At 36.7% G+C, this 19459-nt stretch overlaps 1 protein-coding gene across 15 annotated transcripts in view; it reads right to left on the reverse strand.

Annotated features, from left to right (window-relative positions):
• The window catches only part of UTRN (utrophin), a 561026-nt gene that overhangs the window by 156406 nt on the left and 385161 nt on the right, over nucleotides 1–19459 (reverse strand). For all 15 annotated transcript variants that reach the window (XM_025295004.3, XM_045161922.1, XM_044924139.2 and 12 more), the window contains 2 exons: nucleotides 18506–18678; nucleotides 1253–1409 (listed from right to left, as the gene is read on the reverse strand). In XM_025295004.3, the coding sequence (XP_025150789.3) occupies nucleotides 1253–1409; nucleotides 18506–18678 (330 nt within the window). The remainder of the gene's footprint in view (nucleotides 1–1252; nucleotides 1410–18505; nucleotides 18679–19459) is intronic.

Below are 19459 nucleotides of genomic sequence, written 5' to 3' on the forward strand. Positions count from 1 at the left end.
TGTAGTGCAGTCATGAACACATTTTATTCCTTAACAAAACAATTCTATTAGAAGAGCTTTGTATTATTCCATTTCATCACTAATACCTGAATCCTCAAAATAGGTACATGAATAATCAATAGAAGACAAAGCTGAAAAAAGTAAGGAGACATTGATTGTTTAAATCAGTAATTTTAAATCTTCTATCATTATTATTACCCACTGTATCTTCCTTTTTATCTCAATCTTAGAGCTATTTCTATACTATATTCTTTTTTCAAGTACAAAGAGAAAATTTACCCAAATGGTAACTTGAATAACCTGATCACAAGCATTTGAAATAAAATAAATTCCAGGATCTTATCATTTTGCATTGAAGCAGCTTATAACATAGAAGACATCTTCCTTTAGAAGAAGCATATGTTAGTGTTTGTCATTTTTTAAAATGGGAACAGAGTTCTAACATCACGGCAAAATGTAAAGATTTAGAATAAGAACTTGTGTTGCATGTGAAGAGTAAAACAATATAACAAAACAAGGTGATATGTGATATATGAGAAAATGGGTATGAAGAGATATAAAATAAATGAATGGAAAGTTAATGACACAAACAATTTAAATAATTCAAGGACATAAGAGTCAATGTGTCACTTGATAATATTCAGTATATCTGCTTTTTGAAGCAAAAGTACAAATTTGCATAGAGATAGATATTTGAACAGAATAAAAATGCAAGAGTTTAAGATAAAAAAAAAAGAAAGAAAACTCCACAAACCTATAAAACAGTTTTAAACACAAAGGTCTTCATTTGCTTTTGGACTTATATCTATACTATTTTCTCACTACAAGTCCTTATTTTTCTCCACTTTCATTTAATAAAACAAAATAGTTTGTAATTCTTTATGACTCTGTAACTTCTGAATTTAAGATTAACTTAGAGTAAATATTTCCCCAATATAATATATTAACAATTTAAAATCTATAAGGAATAGATAAATTTCATGATCAGCTAAGAATACTATTATGCTTTAGATACCTGCAACATTTGAAAAACTCTTCAGTTAAATATGAAGAGAAAACTTAATCTGAAACAAAAGGGAGCAAGGCATGCAATTTCAATAAGATGCCTAAATACTAGTAATTAGAAACAGAGGAAGAAAAAAAAAAATCCTGTCATAATTGGTTCCACTAACATATTTATTTTGTTTGGAATATTTACTTCACAAAATAAAAATGAACAAAGAAAGGTACCCACTGTATGTGGTCAACTTACTTTACAATGATCATATTGGAGCTGTAAGGCTGGGACATCCCCTCCAATAGGCATCTGTTTCTTAAGCTCTTCATCTTTCATATTCAGCCATTTGATCAGTTCTTCTAAAGACGTCAGCAATCTGTTCCATTTCTCAGCACTGGCCTCCAAATGAGCCCTGTTGAGAGATAAAACTGACCACATTTAAACATTTGAAATGCGTCTGAAAAATTATATACCCTCCTTTGGCCTAATAATCTTGTATAACGAACTAATGCTCACATCTAAGAAAGAGACTGACACTTTATAAAAAGAATATATATTTCCTGTAAGAAATAGTTCTTTTGAATAAGCTAGACTAGTCAGGATGTGTTTGTAATATTTGTCAAAAGTTAAAACATACACCTCCATGTCACAAAAGCATGTATAAGGCTTTCAAGAAGAATGCCCATGACATAATGCAAAATTAAGCAAGTTTCAATAGTTTATGTATAGTGTATATGCACATTCAAATGTAACTTTTTTCATTTCTTCTATCTATATAGGAAGAGAGGTATACAAGAAATTATATGTATATAAAATGTTTAGAAAGACACATACCAGATGTAGTTACTACTAAGAGCAAAATAACCACTTGATTTTTATGTATTTTGGTACTAATTGAGTATATTCAACAGGCTTATGTGATTTTTCTTTCCAAAAAAGCTAATTTTGAGAGGGATTACTAATGTCTTAATTTCTTTCATAGTCAAATAAATTACTGAAAGCAGAATATCACCAATATTTATCTCAGAATATTGAAAAACAATAAGACATTACTTGGACAGAACACTATTTGGCTTTTGGATGACTGATATCTAGTGACACACGTCCACTGTGAAAAGAAAATACTTGGTCAAAAACCATTGATTGCATTATTTATACTCTGAATCAAAGATAAGGTCTTTGTTTCAGTAAAAATTTCTGTTTTTAACACAAAGTACCTTCAGATTCTTAAATTGTGAACTTATAATTAGGAAACTTTATTTAAGAAATACATTTTTATGTGATGAATATTTAAATAAGAGAAAAGCCTTTGAAAATAGACATGTAAACAAAAGACAAATTTGCTAGATGCTCCTGTTAGAGCCTTGGAGAAAGCCCAGTTATACAGCCTCAAGCCCACACCACATGGGTTTAAAAGGATGAATCAGTCAAAAGCAATTCAAAAGACTCAAGGAATCAGTGTTTCCTCATTCTTGCAGCAGACAGACCATGAACGTGGACTTACAAGCTAAACTGCATGAAATGGAATTACCTTGACTGTCCATGACCTTTCAGAATGAGAGAGGCAAGGCTAATGGAGACAGACATAAACTTTGTTACATAACAGCTTCCAAAGACTAAAGATTTACGATAGATAAAGAAGAGTCATTTGGGAACCCCAGGTACATAAAACTTCTGTTGACCAGGCTTCACATCCTTTCATACACAACTTTTACCATAACACTGGCTTATGATCCACACTTCAACAAAACCACTGCTTTACTGAATGGTATGAAACAAATCAACCAAGCACAACTACTGTCTCTCAGACTGATCAGTGATTTCCTTTTTGGGAAAGGAAATCCGAACCTGTCTCAAAGCTAATAATAGCTTGTTCTAGAAAAAAGCAAATATTTCCCCAATGATCACATTAGGTGATCTCAGCAGTGGATATTCAACAATATCATAAGTCTTGTTTAAAAGTTCATAATGTGTTCAGAAGAACAACTACGTATCTCTGATTTCTAGTTCATCTCTAATTCCTAAAAAATTGGCCACAGTCTAGCAGCCAATATTCTTGGCTAAAAGAAAAAAAATGGTAGTTCTGTATATCTCTAAAACACTAAGAACCTGCATTCAGTCAAACACAAAAGACCAACCGTCCTGCAATCTATTTATAGTTCCATTGTCAACTGGTTAATATAAAACAAACTCTTCAAACAACAAAATTCTATGTCTTATAAAACCAAGATATGAAATAATTTTTAGGAAAATTATAAATACAGAAATAAGTTTAAATTATAAGTTAATGGGGAGGGAGGAGGGAGGAGGGTTCAGGATGGGGAACACATGTATACCTGTGGCGGATTCATTTTGATATTTGGCAAATCTAATACAGTTATGTTAAGTTTAAAAATAAAATAAAATTAAAAAAAAAAAATAAATCTTATAATTTAAATTTTTATTGTACTCTCTTGTATTTAAAGTCTTTTCTGTTCATTCTACAGGTGCTAAGATTGACCTCACATTACAAACTTGTGCTGTAATGAGATCCCAGTTCTGTTTGAGGGCCAACTTTTCTGTGTTCACATTGATTAATTTTAGGCCAAATATGTAATTACCTATCCCTTATAAATAATAATTTTACCTGGCACAGAACAGAACTAAATAATTTCAATTATGAAAGTGAAAGTCGCTCAGTCATATCCAACTCTTTGCAACCCCATGGACTATACAGTCCATGGAATTCTCTAGGCCAGAATACTGGAGTGGGTAGCCTTTCCCTTCTCCAGGAGATCTTCCCAACCCAGGGATTGAACCCAGGTGTCCTCCATTGCAGGTGGATTCTTTACTAGCTGAGCTACAAGGTAAGCCCAAGAACACTGGAGTGGGTAGCCTATCCCTTCTCCAGCAAATCTTCCCGACCTAAGAATCAAACCAGGGTCTCCTGCATTGCAGGCAGATTCTTTAGCAACTGAGCTATTAGGGAAGATATTAACGGAAAATTCTCTCTGCCAGTTACAAAGCATTTTGTCAAGTATATTTGACAGTTGGTGCAATTTCTTTCCAGTATTTTTAAATCCCCCAAATAAATAGATAAATAAATAATGGCTAGAAATCAGAAGTCTTTAGTCAATCAATAAGTGCTTGAGTGTCTTTGTGTGCAAAACACTGATGCACACACCCTGACCTCTTATTTTAGATTATTTGATCCTGCATCTTCAATATCTATAGTTTAACACTTTAATCAATAACCAAACCAGACATTACATTCCTTTGAAAGCCAGTTACATACTCATTGTATTGAAGAGCATGCAAAAGTCTTTTCCAGTGCAATTAACTTTTTGACTGCACAGGGATAATGAAATTGATCACTGAAATCTATAGCATACGGGACCTGAATAACTCTTTATAAAGATGAAGGAAATACATTTTCAAGAGAGATACTGAAGAAACTTTGAAATAAATAAAAATAACATTTGCGTATGTGCTTCTCAGAATCTTTCCCTTTCCATAATAAAAAACAAGCTGATCTGACAGAATCTTTGCCTGGAAAATCTGTTCTGGTTATTCTCTGATAGATTATAAATATGTGTTTAGTGGATTACTACCATATGTCCAAATAAATGTATGCTTCTGTAGTAGCCTTCAGTGTCCTAGTTTCAATTTAATTCTTTCATCTTTCAAGATGAAAGCCTTTTCTTGGGCACTGGGTTGAAGGGTTTACAAAAAGAAACCTTACATTTGTGTTTGGTGTAGTTGTACTTCTTTAATTTTACTTTAAACATTCTGAAGCTTGTATTTTCCCAAGACTACAGATAGCCAGTCATCAATCATGCTTTCAGAATCATCACTTAAAGCATTTCTTTATCCCACACATATCTGCAGGCACTCACATTTTGGATAATAGACTTATTATACCCTCACCTGCTTCAGTTCATTCTTTGGGTACCTAACATGTGCAAAGCAATAGATACTTTCATTTTGCTATTAACTCAGAGTGATGTCTACTACATAAAATGCTTTACAAAAGTTACTTCTTTTAGATTGAATCACTTATTTTACAACTTTGTAAACAATTTTAAGTGATCAGTTATTTTTAAAACTATAACATGAAAACATTTTAGAAGGTAAATAATCATTAAAAAGCACCTCTGCTGCTGCTGCTAAGTCGCTTCAGTCGTATCCGACTCTGTGCGACCCCATAGACGGCAGCCCACGAGGCCCTGCCGTCCCTGGGATTCTCCAGGCAAGAACACTGGAGTGGGTTGCCATTTCCTTCTCCAATACATGAAAGTGAAAAGTGAAAGTGAAGTCGCTCAGTCCTGTCTGACTCTTAGCGACCCCATGGACTGCAGCCTACCAGGCTCCTCTGTCCATGGGATTTTCCAGGCAAGAGTACTGCAGTGGGGTGCCATTGCCTTCTCCAAAAAGCACCTCATCATTTAAATATAGTAGAAAAAGAACTATGGATTAAACTATGTATTAATATACATTCTAAACCCTTAATTCTAAACCCAAAAAACTACTTATTATGTTTCTCAAAGAAGTATTTATTCCTTTTCCCAACATACAGATGCAAAAAAAGGAAAAAAAAAATAAGAGTAAACAGTATAAGAGGGACATCTATTTAAAAAAATACAGTTTTCCATTTTTTTTCCCAATAAAAGCAAACATCTATGGAGCACTTCGGAGAAGGCAATGGCAACCCATTTCAGTACTCTTGCCTGGAAAAGCCCATGGACGGAGGGGCCTAGTAGGCTGCAGTCCATGGGGTCGCAAAGAGTCGGACACGACTGAACGAATTCACTTTCACTTTTCACTTTCATGCATTGGAGAAGGAAATGGCAACCTACTCCAGTGTTCTTGCCTGGAGAATCCCAGGGATGGTGGAGCCTGGTGGGCTGCCATCTATGGGGTCGCACAGAGTCGGACACGACTGAAGTGACTTAGAAGCAGCAGCAGCAGCATGGAGCACTTGCTCTGATATCAAGCGCTACCCTGTTTCAGAAATATAAAGTTCTAGGGTCAAGTTGGAGGAGGAAATGGCAACCCACTCCTTGTTCTTGCCTGGAGAATCCCAGGGATGGGGGAGCCTGGTGGGCTGCTGTCTATGGGGTCGCATAGAGTCGGACACGACTGAAGTGACTTAGCAGCAGGGTCAAGTTAGGAGAAACAGAAGTAAACCAAATATACCCTGAGATAGGAAACCTCCTAAGAACTCTCTGCGGCAACTACAGCTCAGAGAAGAAAGAAATTTGCTCAAGAAGCCGTGGTGAGAATTTGGAATATTCATACTTAATTCTAAGCCCTTTATACTATCTTGCTTTCATCATGGAGAACACTCAAGAGGGCAGATAGAAACTGCCCAGATATATATGTAGACAAGGAAAGACACATTTGGAAAGTAGTAGGTCTGCCAAAGAATTTGATGATTCAAATTAAGAGGAGTAAAGATATACCATCCCTTATTGTGTAAGGAAGGAATCATGCTTGTGTTTGTGCTCACTTGCTCAGTTGTGTCTGACTCTTTGCGACCCATGGACTATAGCCCACCAGGCTCCTCTGTCCATGGATTCTCCCGGCAAGAATACTGGAGTGGGTTGTTATTTCCTACTTCAAGGGACCTTCTGAACCCAGGAATCAAACCCATGTATCTCATGTCTCCTGCACTGGCAGGTGGATTCTTTACCACTGGTCACCAGGGAATGCACAGAATTAAATATCCACTTTGGCATTCTTACTACACAGAAACTTTTATTTCATGGTAAAACCCATAGATTATAAGTTGAGTTATAATGAAAAAAAAAAAAACCTTCATTAGTGCAAAAATCACCAGTAACATTAAATATGAGATATTCCTGCTCCCAGAAAAGAAATTAAGACTGACTACAAGAAAAAAGTGGAGTTCTCAGAATTCAGACTGTTCTGAAAAGAACACCAAAGCTGTGCTTCCAACATTATAGCCACCAGCAACATGTGACAATTTCAGTTTAAAGCTTCAGGGGGGACTTCCTTGGTGATCCAGTGGCTAAGACTCTGAGCTCCCAGCACAGGGGGCCCAGGCTTGATTCCTGATCAGGGAACTAGATCCCATATGCTGCAACTAAGAGTTCTCATCCTGCAACTAAAGATCCTGCATGCTGGCACTAAAAAAAGAAAGAAAGAAAAGAAAAAAAATTCCTATGCCACAATTAAGACTCAATGCTGTCAAGGAGTCAAATAAGTACTAATCTTAAGGTAACTAAAATCAGTACAATGGGGAATTCGGTTCACCAGTTGCACTTGCCACATTTCAACTGCTCAACTTTCCACATACGGCTGATGGCTACTATAGAGAACATGTCCATCACTGCAGAAAGTTTTACAGAGCAGCACTCAGCCAGAGGGAAAAATAAAGAAAGCTGCAGAATCTTCTTCTGTGAGATTTGAGAGAAGAAAATTTTAGTAGTTTTACAACATGGCTAGCAAAATCAACTTGCTTAAGTTAAAAGCGGTGTCGATGACATTGTAAAAGTGTGGTAACATCAGATGTAATGATGATGTTAAAGGTTAATCTTCTCTAAGGGCTTTTAAAAAGGTGCTCTGAATCTTTAGGAGGCTCATAAAGGGAAGGGAAGATAGAATTTTATCTTTGAACTCTGTTTTCATTAGATTTGACAATTTCACTGGCCTTTGAAACCATATGTTAATAAGGATCCATATTAAACATCATTAAGCTGATAAGTGAGCATTTAATTAACATAATTCTAAATGACACAAATGTAAAATAAAAGTTTAAGCCGTGGCATTCACATTACTGAATTTACTAGTAATTTCCAATTCACATTTTTTCCAGGAGGTAAAATATTGAATACACTGTCAAAGTTCTTAGCCACCTATCTTCTAGCTCAAGTTTCAAGTTACTAGCTATCTTTATATCCATCTAAGTGGAATATATACTTGTAAGCATCGTTTTTTGATTGCAGAAGAATAGTTGGCAAATTAGATGTCACTATTTTAAAGGTGCAGTCGAAGTTATCTGCAAACTCTTGAAAATAATATTTAAGATATTAACCCAAGGCGTTGAGCCACATATAATTCCATAGTTCTAATGATCACATTGTGGTCAAAGGAGGTAATATCAAGCATTTCTTATAGGCATGTGGAATGTTCAAAAATATTGACTGTCATTATGATCTTTGACAGATGTTCTCTTTTCTAAAAATGATAAATTGCAGCAAATACTTTCTGCCACGACAATATTGACTTCAGCACAATTACAGCACAATTTGAAAAAAGAATGTACAGAAAGGACATCTATCTGATAGCCTTATTTTCAGAAAAGAATAAAGCAAGGCTGCATGTCATGAAGGAGATTTGGAGAGGTTTTGGGAGTTAAAGAGGAATCAAAATCTTCAAAAGTTAGAGATAGTGGCGAATATGATAGAAAATCATTCAGAATCACAATACTAATTCTAAGTAAAAACTGTCAAATTATAGTTGAAGAAATTTTACCGTTTTTCACTTTCCATTGCAACACTAGGGAGTCCAGAATTTAGATCAGGGGATAGGGAAGGTGTAGTCAACAGAGCAGCAGAGGCTGGAAAAGCAGACACAAGTTCAAGGAGGACAGGAATTTCAAAGTCCTGACGTTACTGAAATGGCTTATAATGAAATCCAAGCTCAGCAGAAGGGGTTGATGAAGTCTGAAAAGAGGAAAATTTTTAGCAACTAAAGATAAGGAGAAAGATGGACAAATTGGGGAAGAAGAAGGAAAAATAAAAAGAAAGCTAGGAATTCCACAGTTGAAAATATTAGTGGATGTGCAATTTTAAACAATCTAGTTGAAGTATTGTAGATTCATTATATATACAGAATAAAATGATAAAGTTGGAGGACAGTATATGGTAGGATGGTCCTGGTATATAAGAAGCTAATGGAGGAAGGTCCTCTTCATAAAATCCATAACTTTCATGTGAAAGACAGTTGTTTTACTGATGATGTTCTTTTTTTAATTTTATTTTTAAACTTTACATAATAGTATTAGTTTTGCCAAATATCAAAATGAATCCACCACAGGTATACATGTGTTCCCCATCCTGAACCCTCCTTCCTCCTCCCTCCCCATTCCATCCCTCTGGGTCGTCCCAGTGCACCAGCCCCAAGCATCCAGTATCGTGCATCGAACCTGGACTGGCAACTCGTTTCATACATGATATTTTACATGTTTCAATGCCATTCTCCCAAATCTTCCCACCCTCTCCCTCTCTCACAGAGTCCATAAGACTGTTCTATACATCAGTGTCTCTTTTGCTGTCTCGTACACAGGGTTATTGTTACCATCTTTCTAAATTCCATATATATGCATTAGTATACTGTATCGGTGTTTTTCTTTCTGGCTTACTTCACTCTGTATAATAGGCTCCAGTTTCATCCACCTCATTAGAACTGATTCAAATGTATTCTTTTTAATGGCTGAGTAATACTCCATTGTGTATATGTACCACAGCTTGCTTATCCATTCATCTGCTGATGGACATCTAGGTTGCTTCCATGTCCTGGCTATTATAAACAGTGCTGTGATGAACATTGGGGTACACGTGTCTCTTTCCCTTCTGGTTTCCTCAGTGTGTATGCCCAGCAGTGGGATTGCTGGATCATAAGGCAGTTCTATTTTCAGTTTTTTAAGGAATCTCCACACTGTTCTCCATAGTGGCTGTACTAGTTTGCATTCCCACCAACAGTGGAAGAGGGTTCCCTTTTCTCCACACCCTCTCCAGCATTTATTACTTGTAGACTTTTGGATCACAGCCATTCTGACTGGTGTGAAATGGTACTTCATAGTGGTTTTGATTTGCATTTCTCTGATAATGAGTGATGTGGAGCATCTTTTCATGTGTTTGTTAGCCATCTGTATGTCTTCTTTGGAGAAATGTCTATTTAGTTCTTTGGCCCATTTTTTGATTGGGTCATTTATTTTTCTGGAGTTGAGCTGTAGGAGTTGCTTGTATATTCTCGAGATTAGTTGTTTGTCAGTTGCTTCATTTGCTATTATCTTCTCCCATTCTGAAGGCTGTCTTTTCACCTTGCTAATAGTTTCCTTTGATGTGCAGAAGCTTTTAAGGTTAATTAGGTCCCATTTGTTTATTTTTGCTTTTATTTCCAATATTCTGGGAGGTGGGTCATAGAGGATCCTGCTGTGATGTATGTCAGAGAGTGTTTTGCCTATGTTCTCCTCTAGGAGTTTTAAAGTTTCTGGTCTTATGTTTAGATCTTTAATCCATTTTGAGTTTATTTTTGTGTATGGTGTTAGAAAGTGTTCTAGTTTCATTCTTTTACAAGTGGTTGACCAGAGTTCCCAGCACCACTTGTTAAAGAGATTGTCTTTAATCCATTGTATATTCTTGCCTCCTTTGTCAAAGATAAGGTGTCCATATGTGCGTGGATTTATCTCTGGGCTTTCTATTTTGTTCCATTGATCTATATTTCTGTCTTTGTGCCAGTACCATACTGTCTTGAAAACTGTGGCTTTGTAGTAGAGCCTGAAGTCAGGTAGGTTGATTCCTCCAGTTCCATTCTTCTTTCTCAAGATCGCTTTGGCTATTCGAGGTTTTTTGTATTTCCATACAAATTGTGAAATTATTTGTTCTAGCTCTGTGAAGAATGCTGTTGGTAGCTTGATAGGGATTGCATTGAATCTATAGATTGCTTTGGGTAGTATACTCATTTTCACTATATTGATTCTTCCAATCCATGAACATGGTATATTTCTCCATCTGTTAGTGTCCTCTTTGATTTCTTTCACCAGTGTTTTATAGTTTTCTATATATAGGTCTTTAGTTTCTTTAGGTAGATATATTCCTAAGTATTTTATTCTTTCCGTTGCAATGGTGAATGGAATTGTTTCCTTAATTTCTCTGTTTTCTCATTATTAGTGTATAGGAATGCAAGTGTTTTCTGTGTGTTGATTTGCTACAACAGAGGGCTCTTCTCCAACTAACATGGTAAAATCAATGGCACTCAGATGCTCATGGCCTGATGGGATGTAATAAAATAAAATATGTGTTTTGAAAACAATTTGCCCTTGCTCTCTTAAGATTGATCATCCCAGGGATGCCAAGATAACATGGGGTGTTAACTGAGTCCCAGACATGGCCAGATCTATGGGGCTTAGAAACAAAATGGGAATAAAAGCATTTACAGATAAAGTAAAAAGAAACTGAGAAGTCAAAATATAGCAAGTTATCAAGAGAGATATCAACACCAAGGATGACAGTTGAAGAAAGGATGGAGAATAAAAAGGAAGTCAGATGCTCAAATCAATGAGTGAAGTAGAAGAGTGCCCTCCAGATCAGGAGGAAGCAGGACTAAGACAGTGAGAGGGTAGAATAATGGATGTATTGATTTCTAAGGACAAGTTGTCGAGAGGTGCAAAATCAATGCTTAAGAAACCAGTGAGGCTCCAACCTTCTTTCTTAGCCCTGGGCAGCAGGGCTCTTGTTCAGCCAGTGTCTGCTGGCACCATATTGAGAGTTTATGACTGGAATTCTAACTTATTGCTGTCCACAGTAGTAGTTATATATTAGATTCTTCTTGCTGACTGCCAGGTGGGGAAAATGGGAAAACTGAACTCTATTAGAGTGTTTTAAGTAAATCAGGGAATTAAGGGGACAACACTAAACTTTGGAGAAAAGTGATAAAAAAGTTTACAGAAATATTAAAAATAGAGGAGAATTTGTTCCCAGTAGAGGCCAGTGCAAGGGTAGATGATACTTTAAAAGAAATGAGAATCAAGAACACAGAAACAGAAATTCACAGCACACTCAGCACGCATTATTTTCAGTAAGGACTGAAGCAGGCAGCTGGTTGGGAGGTTGGGGGGTGGTGGCGGTTGTAGATTACTCTATACTTTTGTTAATGAGAACACTTGCCCACCCCAACTCTTTGGGAAGGGATTTTCTCACTAACTAAGCACACTCCTGGCCACTTCTCCATCCCTGTAGAGGGAGAGTGAGAAATCTGATTTGTAGATTTGGGGAATACAGATATACTTAGATCAGCCCAATCTTCCCTTTTGAGAACAAACCTGTAGAGACTGAGTTCTTTTCTATCCTTCCATGTAGGGTTTCCCACATGGGAGACCATACTGTCCAGTAACTGTTGGTGATTCTGCCTGCTTCTGGAGTTCAGTTAACAGTTTCATTTAGCTCTCACGCTAAGCTACCTCTTATAGCCTGGCTTCTGTCCATAATTAACATGACACTGCTGTTCTCACTTGTTCTTACTTCTGTTTACTTTTTCTTGCAGCCAGGAAAGAAGGATGTTGGTTCTCCAAAATTCCTAATATTAGTGACCGAGAAAAAAGATGGGGTAGGGAGCATTTCTATGTCTTTTGGACTAATTAGTTTCAAACATAATGGTTGGTAATCAATGAGAATAATAATAATGAAAAAAAGTAAGCGAAAGTGTTAATCACTCAGTCATGTCCAACTCTTTGCAACCCCATAGACTGTAGCCTGCCAGGCTCCTCTGATCATGGGATTTTCCAGGCACGAATACTGGAGTAGGTAGCCATTCCCTTCTCCAGGGGGTCTTCCAGACCCAGGGCTCAAACCTGGGTGTCCTGAATTGCAGGCAGAGTCTTTACTATCTGAGCCACCCAGGGAATAGTTAACAATTATTCAGTGCTTACCACGTGTTTTAGGCACTTTATAAAGGCTAATTTAATTAAATCAATTATTCATGATGGCTCTATAATGAAGTTATTCTTCATATCCCTATTTTGCACATGGAGGAAATACATATTGGGTTATAACCTCCTCCACAGTGTCACAGCTGCCAAAGACAAAACCGGTGTTTAAATCTAGGTGGTCTAGCTCCAGAGTATTAACGCATCCTGTACTTCTCTCTGAGGTGTGCTTCCTATATGAGAGCCCATTACTAAGAATAATGAACCATTTTATCTTTTTTTAATTGAGATATAATTGACATATTAGTGTCAGATGTACAACATAATGATTCAATATTTTTATTGATTACATGCCATAGTCATGATAAAATACTATATTTCCTGTTTTGTACATTATATCCTTGAAACTTATCTATTTTATACCTTAATTCTCTTTACTGTCTTTACTATCTTAATTCTCTTTATCCCCACTTCCCTCTGATGATCACCAGTTTGTTCTCAGTAGTGAGTCTGTTTCTATTTTGTTATATCTATCCAATTGTTTAATTTTTTAGATTCCACATGTAAGTGAAAACATACTGTATTTGTCAGTATATGTCTTTGTCTTATTTAAATTAGCATAATACCCTTCAGGTTATATATATATATATGTATGTATATGTATACATATATATATGGTGGTGGTGGTTTAGTTGCTAAGTCATGTCCAACTCCTGCGACCCCACGGACTATAGCCTGCTAGGCTCCTCTGTCCATGGCATTCTCCAGGCAAGCATACTGGAGTAGGTTGCCATTTCCTTCTCCAGGGGATCTTCCCAACCCAGGGATCAAACTTAGGTTTCCTGCACGGCAGGCAGATTCTTTACCGACTGAGGTACGAGGGAAGCTATATATATATATATATATATGTTATATATGTCAGCTCATATACATGTATATTCCACAATATGTGTGTGTATAGTGACTCAGCAGTAAAGAATCCACCTGCAATGCAGGAGCCACAGGAGACATAGGTTCAATCTCTGGGTTGGGAAGATCCCCTGGAGGAGGGCATGATAACTCCCTCCAATATTCTTGCCTAGAGAGTCCCCATGGACAGAGGAGCTTGGCAGGCTACAGTCCATAGGATTGCAAAGAGTTGGGCATGACTGAAGTGACTTAGTGTGTGCATGCATACGTGCACGCGCGCGCGTGCGCACACACACACACACACACACACACAGTGAAATATTACTCAGCCCTAAAAAAGAATGAAATTTTACCACTTGTGACAACACAGATGGACCTTCCCAGATGGCGCTACTGGTCAATCTGCCTCATAATGCAGGAGAAGCAAGAGACATGGGTTTGATCCTGGGTTGGGAAGATCCCCTGGAGTAGGAAATGACACAACACCCCATGCTAGTATGGGGTGTATATCTATGGAAAATTCCATAGATAAAGGAGCCTGATGGGCTACAGTCCTTTAGCTACTCTTTACAGGGCTGCAAAGAGTCAGAAACAACTGAGCGACTGAGCACATACACACATATACAATTAGATGAATATTTATAAAAATATTATTTTGTATGTGTATGAAGTGAAGTGAAGTCACTCAGTCGTGTCCGACTCTTTGCGACACCACAGACTGTAGCCCACCAGGCTTCTCAGTCCATGGGATTTTCCAGGCATGAATACTGGAGTGGGTTGCCATTTCCTTCTCCAGGGGATCTTCCCGACCCAGGGATAGAACCCAGGTCTCCCACATTGTAGGAAGAGGCTTTACCATCTGAGATACCAGGGAAGCCCATGCTATGCTATGCTATGCTAAGTCACTTCAGTCGTGTCAGACTCAGTGTGACCCCATAGACGGTAGCCTACCAGGCTCCCCCGTCCCTGGGATTCTCCAGGCAAGAACACTGGAGTGGGTTGCCATTTCCTTCTCCAATGCATGAAAGTGAAAAGTGAAAGTGAAGTCACTCAGTCGTGTCCGACTCTTAGCGACCCCATGGACTGCAGCCTACCAGGCTCCTCCGTCCATGGGAAGCCCATACATATATATATATGTATACATATATATATATATATATATAATCTTCTTTATGTATTTAACAGTTGATGAACATGTAGGCTGTTTCCTATATCATGGCTATTGTAAAAAATGCTCCTATGAACAATGGAGTCCATATATCTTTTTGAAGTGGTGTTTTCACTTTCTTTGGCTCTATAACTAAAGTGACTGTAATCAAAATAGTATGGCACTGTCACAAGAACAGAAACATATATCAATGGAACAGAATAGCCAGAAATAAGCCCATGCACAGAAGGTCAATTAATCTACAACAAAAGAGGCAAGACTATACAGTGGGGAAAAGACAGTCTCTTCAATAAGTAGTGTTGGGAAAACTGGACACTACCCAGGAAAAATGAAACTAGACCACTTTCTCACACTGTATCTAAAAATAAACTCAAAATGGATTAAAGATTTACAGGTAAGACCTGAAACCATAAAACTTCTAGAAGAAAACATCTATTCAGTATATTCTTTGTTGGTCTTAGCAATATTTTTTTTGGGTGATTTGTCTCTTTAGGCAAAGGCAACAAAAGCAAAATTGAATGGCTGGGATCTCATCAAACTAAAAAGTTTTTGCACAGAGAAGGAATCCATCAACAAAATGGGAGAAGATATTTGCTAAAATGTCCCATAAAGTGTTAATATCTAAAAAAGATAAAGAACTCATATAATTCAGTATAAAAACAGTCCAATTTTAAAATGGGCAGAGAAGCTGAATAGGCACTTTTTTCCAAAGAAGACATACAGATGTCCAACAGGCACATGAAATATATTCCACATCACTAATCATCAGGAAAATGCAAATGAAAATCACAATGAGATATCACTTCACACCTGTCAGAAAGGCCATAGTAAAAAACAAATAAATAACAAGTACTGCTGAGGACATGGAGAAGAAGGGATCCTTATCCACTGTTGGTGGGAATGTAAATAGGTATAGCCACTATGGGAACAGTATATCAATACTTAAAAAAATTAAAAATAGAACTACCATAGGATCCAGCAATTTCACTCTTGTATTTTTCTGACAAGGTCTCTTAGCAGCTCTCCTTGTCTTTAGAACTTTGCTTACCTAATAATGCATCCTTCATAGCTGTGTGGGAGGGATCTTTCCAAAGCTTATTTTTCAAATTTTATAACCAGTGGAATGGAGCACACTACACACAGGTGTTCCAAGATTCTGTCTTACCTCTCCCTTCACCCTTTTCTCTAATCACAATCTTTCCTCTCTACATCATCAGCAGATTCTATTCTCACTCCAGATTGAACTTCTTAACTGTTCGGTGAAAACTCAGTGTTATTTCCAGCCTCCTGTTTAGATGTCTTTTTCTAGTTTCAACCAGTCCATCTGGGGAAAGCTATACATCTTTCAAGGCTCAGCTTAACCATCACCTCTTTTTTGAAGCCTTTGATAATCATCTGAAATGAAAGTAACCACCTCCTCCTTTGGACCCCCCTTATCCTGAATAGAACTGTGAGTATGGGCCATAACTTAATTATGATTGGCAATGTCTCAAACTTAGAAGTAAGTTCTCATTAAATGCCTGAATCTCCAGAGATGGGTAATGAGGCTGAAAATTATTTTAATTCATTATCACATTAATAACACATTTTACTGGAATGTATGATCTGTCTTGATGCAGAAGTCCACTGACAAAAGCTTATTCTCCAATCTTCTAAAAATAACATCACTTATTAGATAATATTCCAACGATAATTTATGAATTCTTCCTTTCCAGGTTAGAAAAAAAAAAATGTGACTTGACAGGCTTAGTCAATAAAGGCCATGAAGAGTCAAAAGAAGGTTTTTTGTCTTCACTAAATTCTCCTTTCTGAAGAACTCATCCTCCAAACTCTCAAAATTTCAGCACCACATGCACAATCTTGACCAGAGCCGTCCCTGTGCCTTTCAGTTTGTTAGACGTGTTGGTTTTTCTACAACCTCAGTGAACATTTTTCACTGTGTTTAACGCTTTAAATCTTTTTATTTATTTATATTTATGGAGAACAGAAAAGGGAAAACCAATGGGATCTGGCTAGTTGAAAATTTATTTTTTAGCAAGCATACGTATATTCTCTCAGTGTATAACACTCCGTAATTTTCCTCTCTTACTGGAAAAGAGCAATGGGTGGGTAAAGTCCAACAGGATCTTTACACAGAGGCTTCCACAATCATGGTACATTACCTCCTCTTTAAGTGTAAAAAGAAGTACAAATTTCCCTTCATGAGTCTTGAAGAATAAAAAACCTTTCGGGAAAGAAAATTTTCATTAAAAAAAATTTCATTCATGATAGCCACTGAAAGATTTCTGCTCTATACAAAGTAGTCTATGAAATGTAGAAACCAGTTGAAGCAGATTCCCTGAGCCCCTTTATGTAAGAAAAAATAAAACCAGATGCTACAAAACTTAATATAGATTAAGGAACTATCAGATTACCACATTCAATCTTCACAGTAATCATGTGGGCTAAATATTTATATTTTGATATTTAAATGAGAAAGCCAAGGCTCAGAGAGACTAAGTGACTTGCCCAAGATCAGTAAGTAAATAGTAAAGTCAAATTCAAGATCATTTGGCTGAAGGTTGTACGTTTTTCAAGACATCATACTGTTTCTGAACTTTAAAATTTAAGAAACCAACCCAGGTGCAAGATCCAGGTCTTTATACCAACATTCATCTTTTGTACCTTTGCTCAATAACATATTCTCAGTCACTTTCTGCTAAACTCATATCTAGTTAGGTATTATCCACCATTCAGTAAATATAATTCTTAAATGTTCTTAACTCCCAATAATATTAATAGTTGTCACAAAGGTCATTTTTCAAGGTCCTTTCTTAGTCAACGTTCTGGTTGTCAAATTCATCCTTATTTAATTTTGAAAGTGAAAGTGAAAGTCACTCGGTCTTCTTGGAATCTGTGTGACCCCATGGACTATACAGTCCAAGGAATTTTCCAGGCCAGAATACTGGAGTGGGTAGCCTTTCCCTTCTCCAGGGGATCTTCCCAACCCAGGGATCGAACCCAGATCTCCCCTTTCTCCAAATGGAGACATGTCATCAGTTTTCATTTTAGTATCCATAAGTGACATGTAATTCCTAAAAGTACATGTTCAAATTGGACATACAAATAGCACAATGAAGCAAAACACATTCATTGCCAAAAGTCAGAAAGATCTAGATTCAAATCCTGATATGAAACTGCTGCTACTGCTAAGTCACTTCAGTCGTGTCCGACTCTGTGCAACCCCATAGACGGCAGCCCACCAGGATCCGCTGTCCCTGGGATTCTCCAGGCAAGAACACTGGAGTGGGTTGCCATTTCCTTCTCCAATGCATGAAAGTGAAGTCGCTCAGTCATGTCCAACTCTCAGCGACCCCACGGACTGCAGTCCACCAGGCTCCTCCGTCCATGGGATTTTCCAGGCAAGAGTACTGGAGTGGGTTGCCATTGGTATGAAACTAGTTAGCTCAAAAACTTTTCAAGTACTTTATATTCAGTAAGCCTCAGATACCTCATGTAAGAAAAGACTTTACTATGCACTTACAATGATTTTTTTGAATACTAAATCAAGCAATATTTGTAAAGATTCTAACACAGTACTTGGTCAAGGTAAACTGTCAACAATTAGCAGGTACTGGTAACATTATTAGCATTATTAAGTTTAAAATGTGATATGCAAATTTGTAAACAGGAACAGCTGACAAAGGCATTGGACACTGGTAAGGCCTCTTGTTCTCTTCCTGATATGCAAAAATCATGAAAATCCTGCCCCCCTGTTATTTTTGACACTGACATCACTGACCTGATGCTGGCAGATTTTGCTTTCAAGTCATTCCATCTTTGGTTCATATCATCCAGTCGATGCTGAAGCATAGTTGCCTCTTCAGAATTTCCCAAAGCTTTTACCATCTTCTGCCTGTTTCCATCAATGCTTTTAAATATGTCATTGTGGGCATCAATTTCCGCCTGGATGTCCTGAACAGAAAAAGGCAAAGAGGTAATACAAATATTAGATATTAGTGTCAACACTACTTGGGATTGCTGTACAGAGCTGTATTCTTTTATATTCCACAGATGAGCTTTTTAAAAACAAAATAGCTAATTTTACCTTATATGATAACAAATTGACATGTTTTCACAATTTCTACATTGAAAATAATAGTCTTTAAATCTTTAAGGCACTGATTACCCCATTCTTAAAAATACAATGTATTAAAATCTACATTTCAAGTACCAACTAGTTAGATGTTCAAATTCAATGAGAAATTTTTGAAATTTTGTGCAATTGTGATGGCCAAATCACTCAACTTTACTTAATACCCAAACAAATTCTTTCTCCCCTTTCCACACAGACAAAACTTCCCTCAAAATATGAAGCTTTACAGAGGTCACTACGATATCACATAATTTAAAAATTTTTGTTACATCTAGACAAACTTACTAATAGTTCATCCTTCCAATCCAATAAAATTCATTTCTAAATTTAAAAAAGCATTTCACAAAAATGTTTATCCTATTAAGAAACAAAAAACAATGATAAAATAGTATTTCTCCTATTCAAAAGGAAAATATTTGGTTCACTTTTATAAAGTAAATTTGAGTATAGTTTAAGTAAAATAAGAATTATTATAAATTAATAATAAAAATTGATTCAGACTTTGATAAAGCATTTTGGTAATTTGTATTAAAAGTCTTAAAGCTGTTCAAATTACCTATCCTAAGAAGATTTAGTACAAACACATTAATCACATTGATT

This window comes from Bubalus bubalis, chromosome 10, assembly GCF_019923935.1.
Source record: "Bubalus bubalis isolate 160015118507 breed Murrah chromosome 10, NDDB_SH_1, whole genome shotgun sequence".
In the NCBI taxonomy this organism is placed as follows: Eukaryota; Metazoa; Chordata; class Mammalia; order Artiodactyla; family Bovidae; genus Bubalus; species Bubalus bubalis.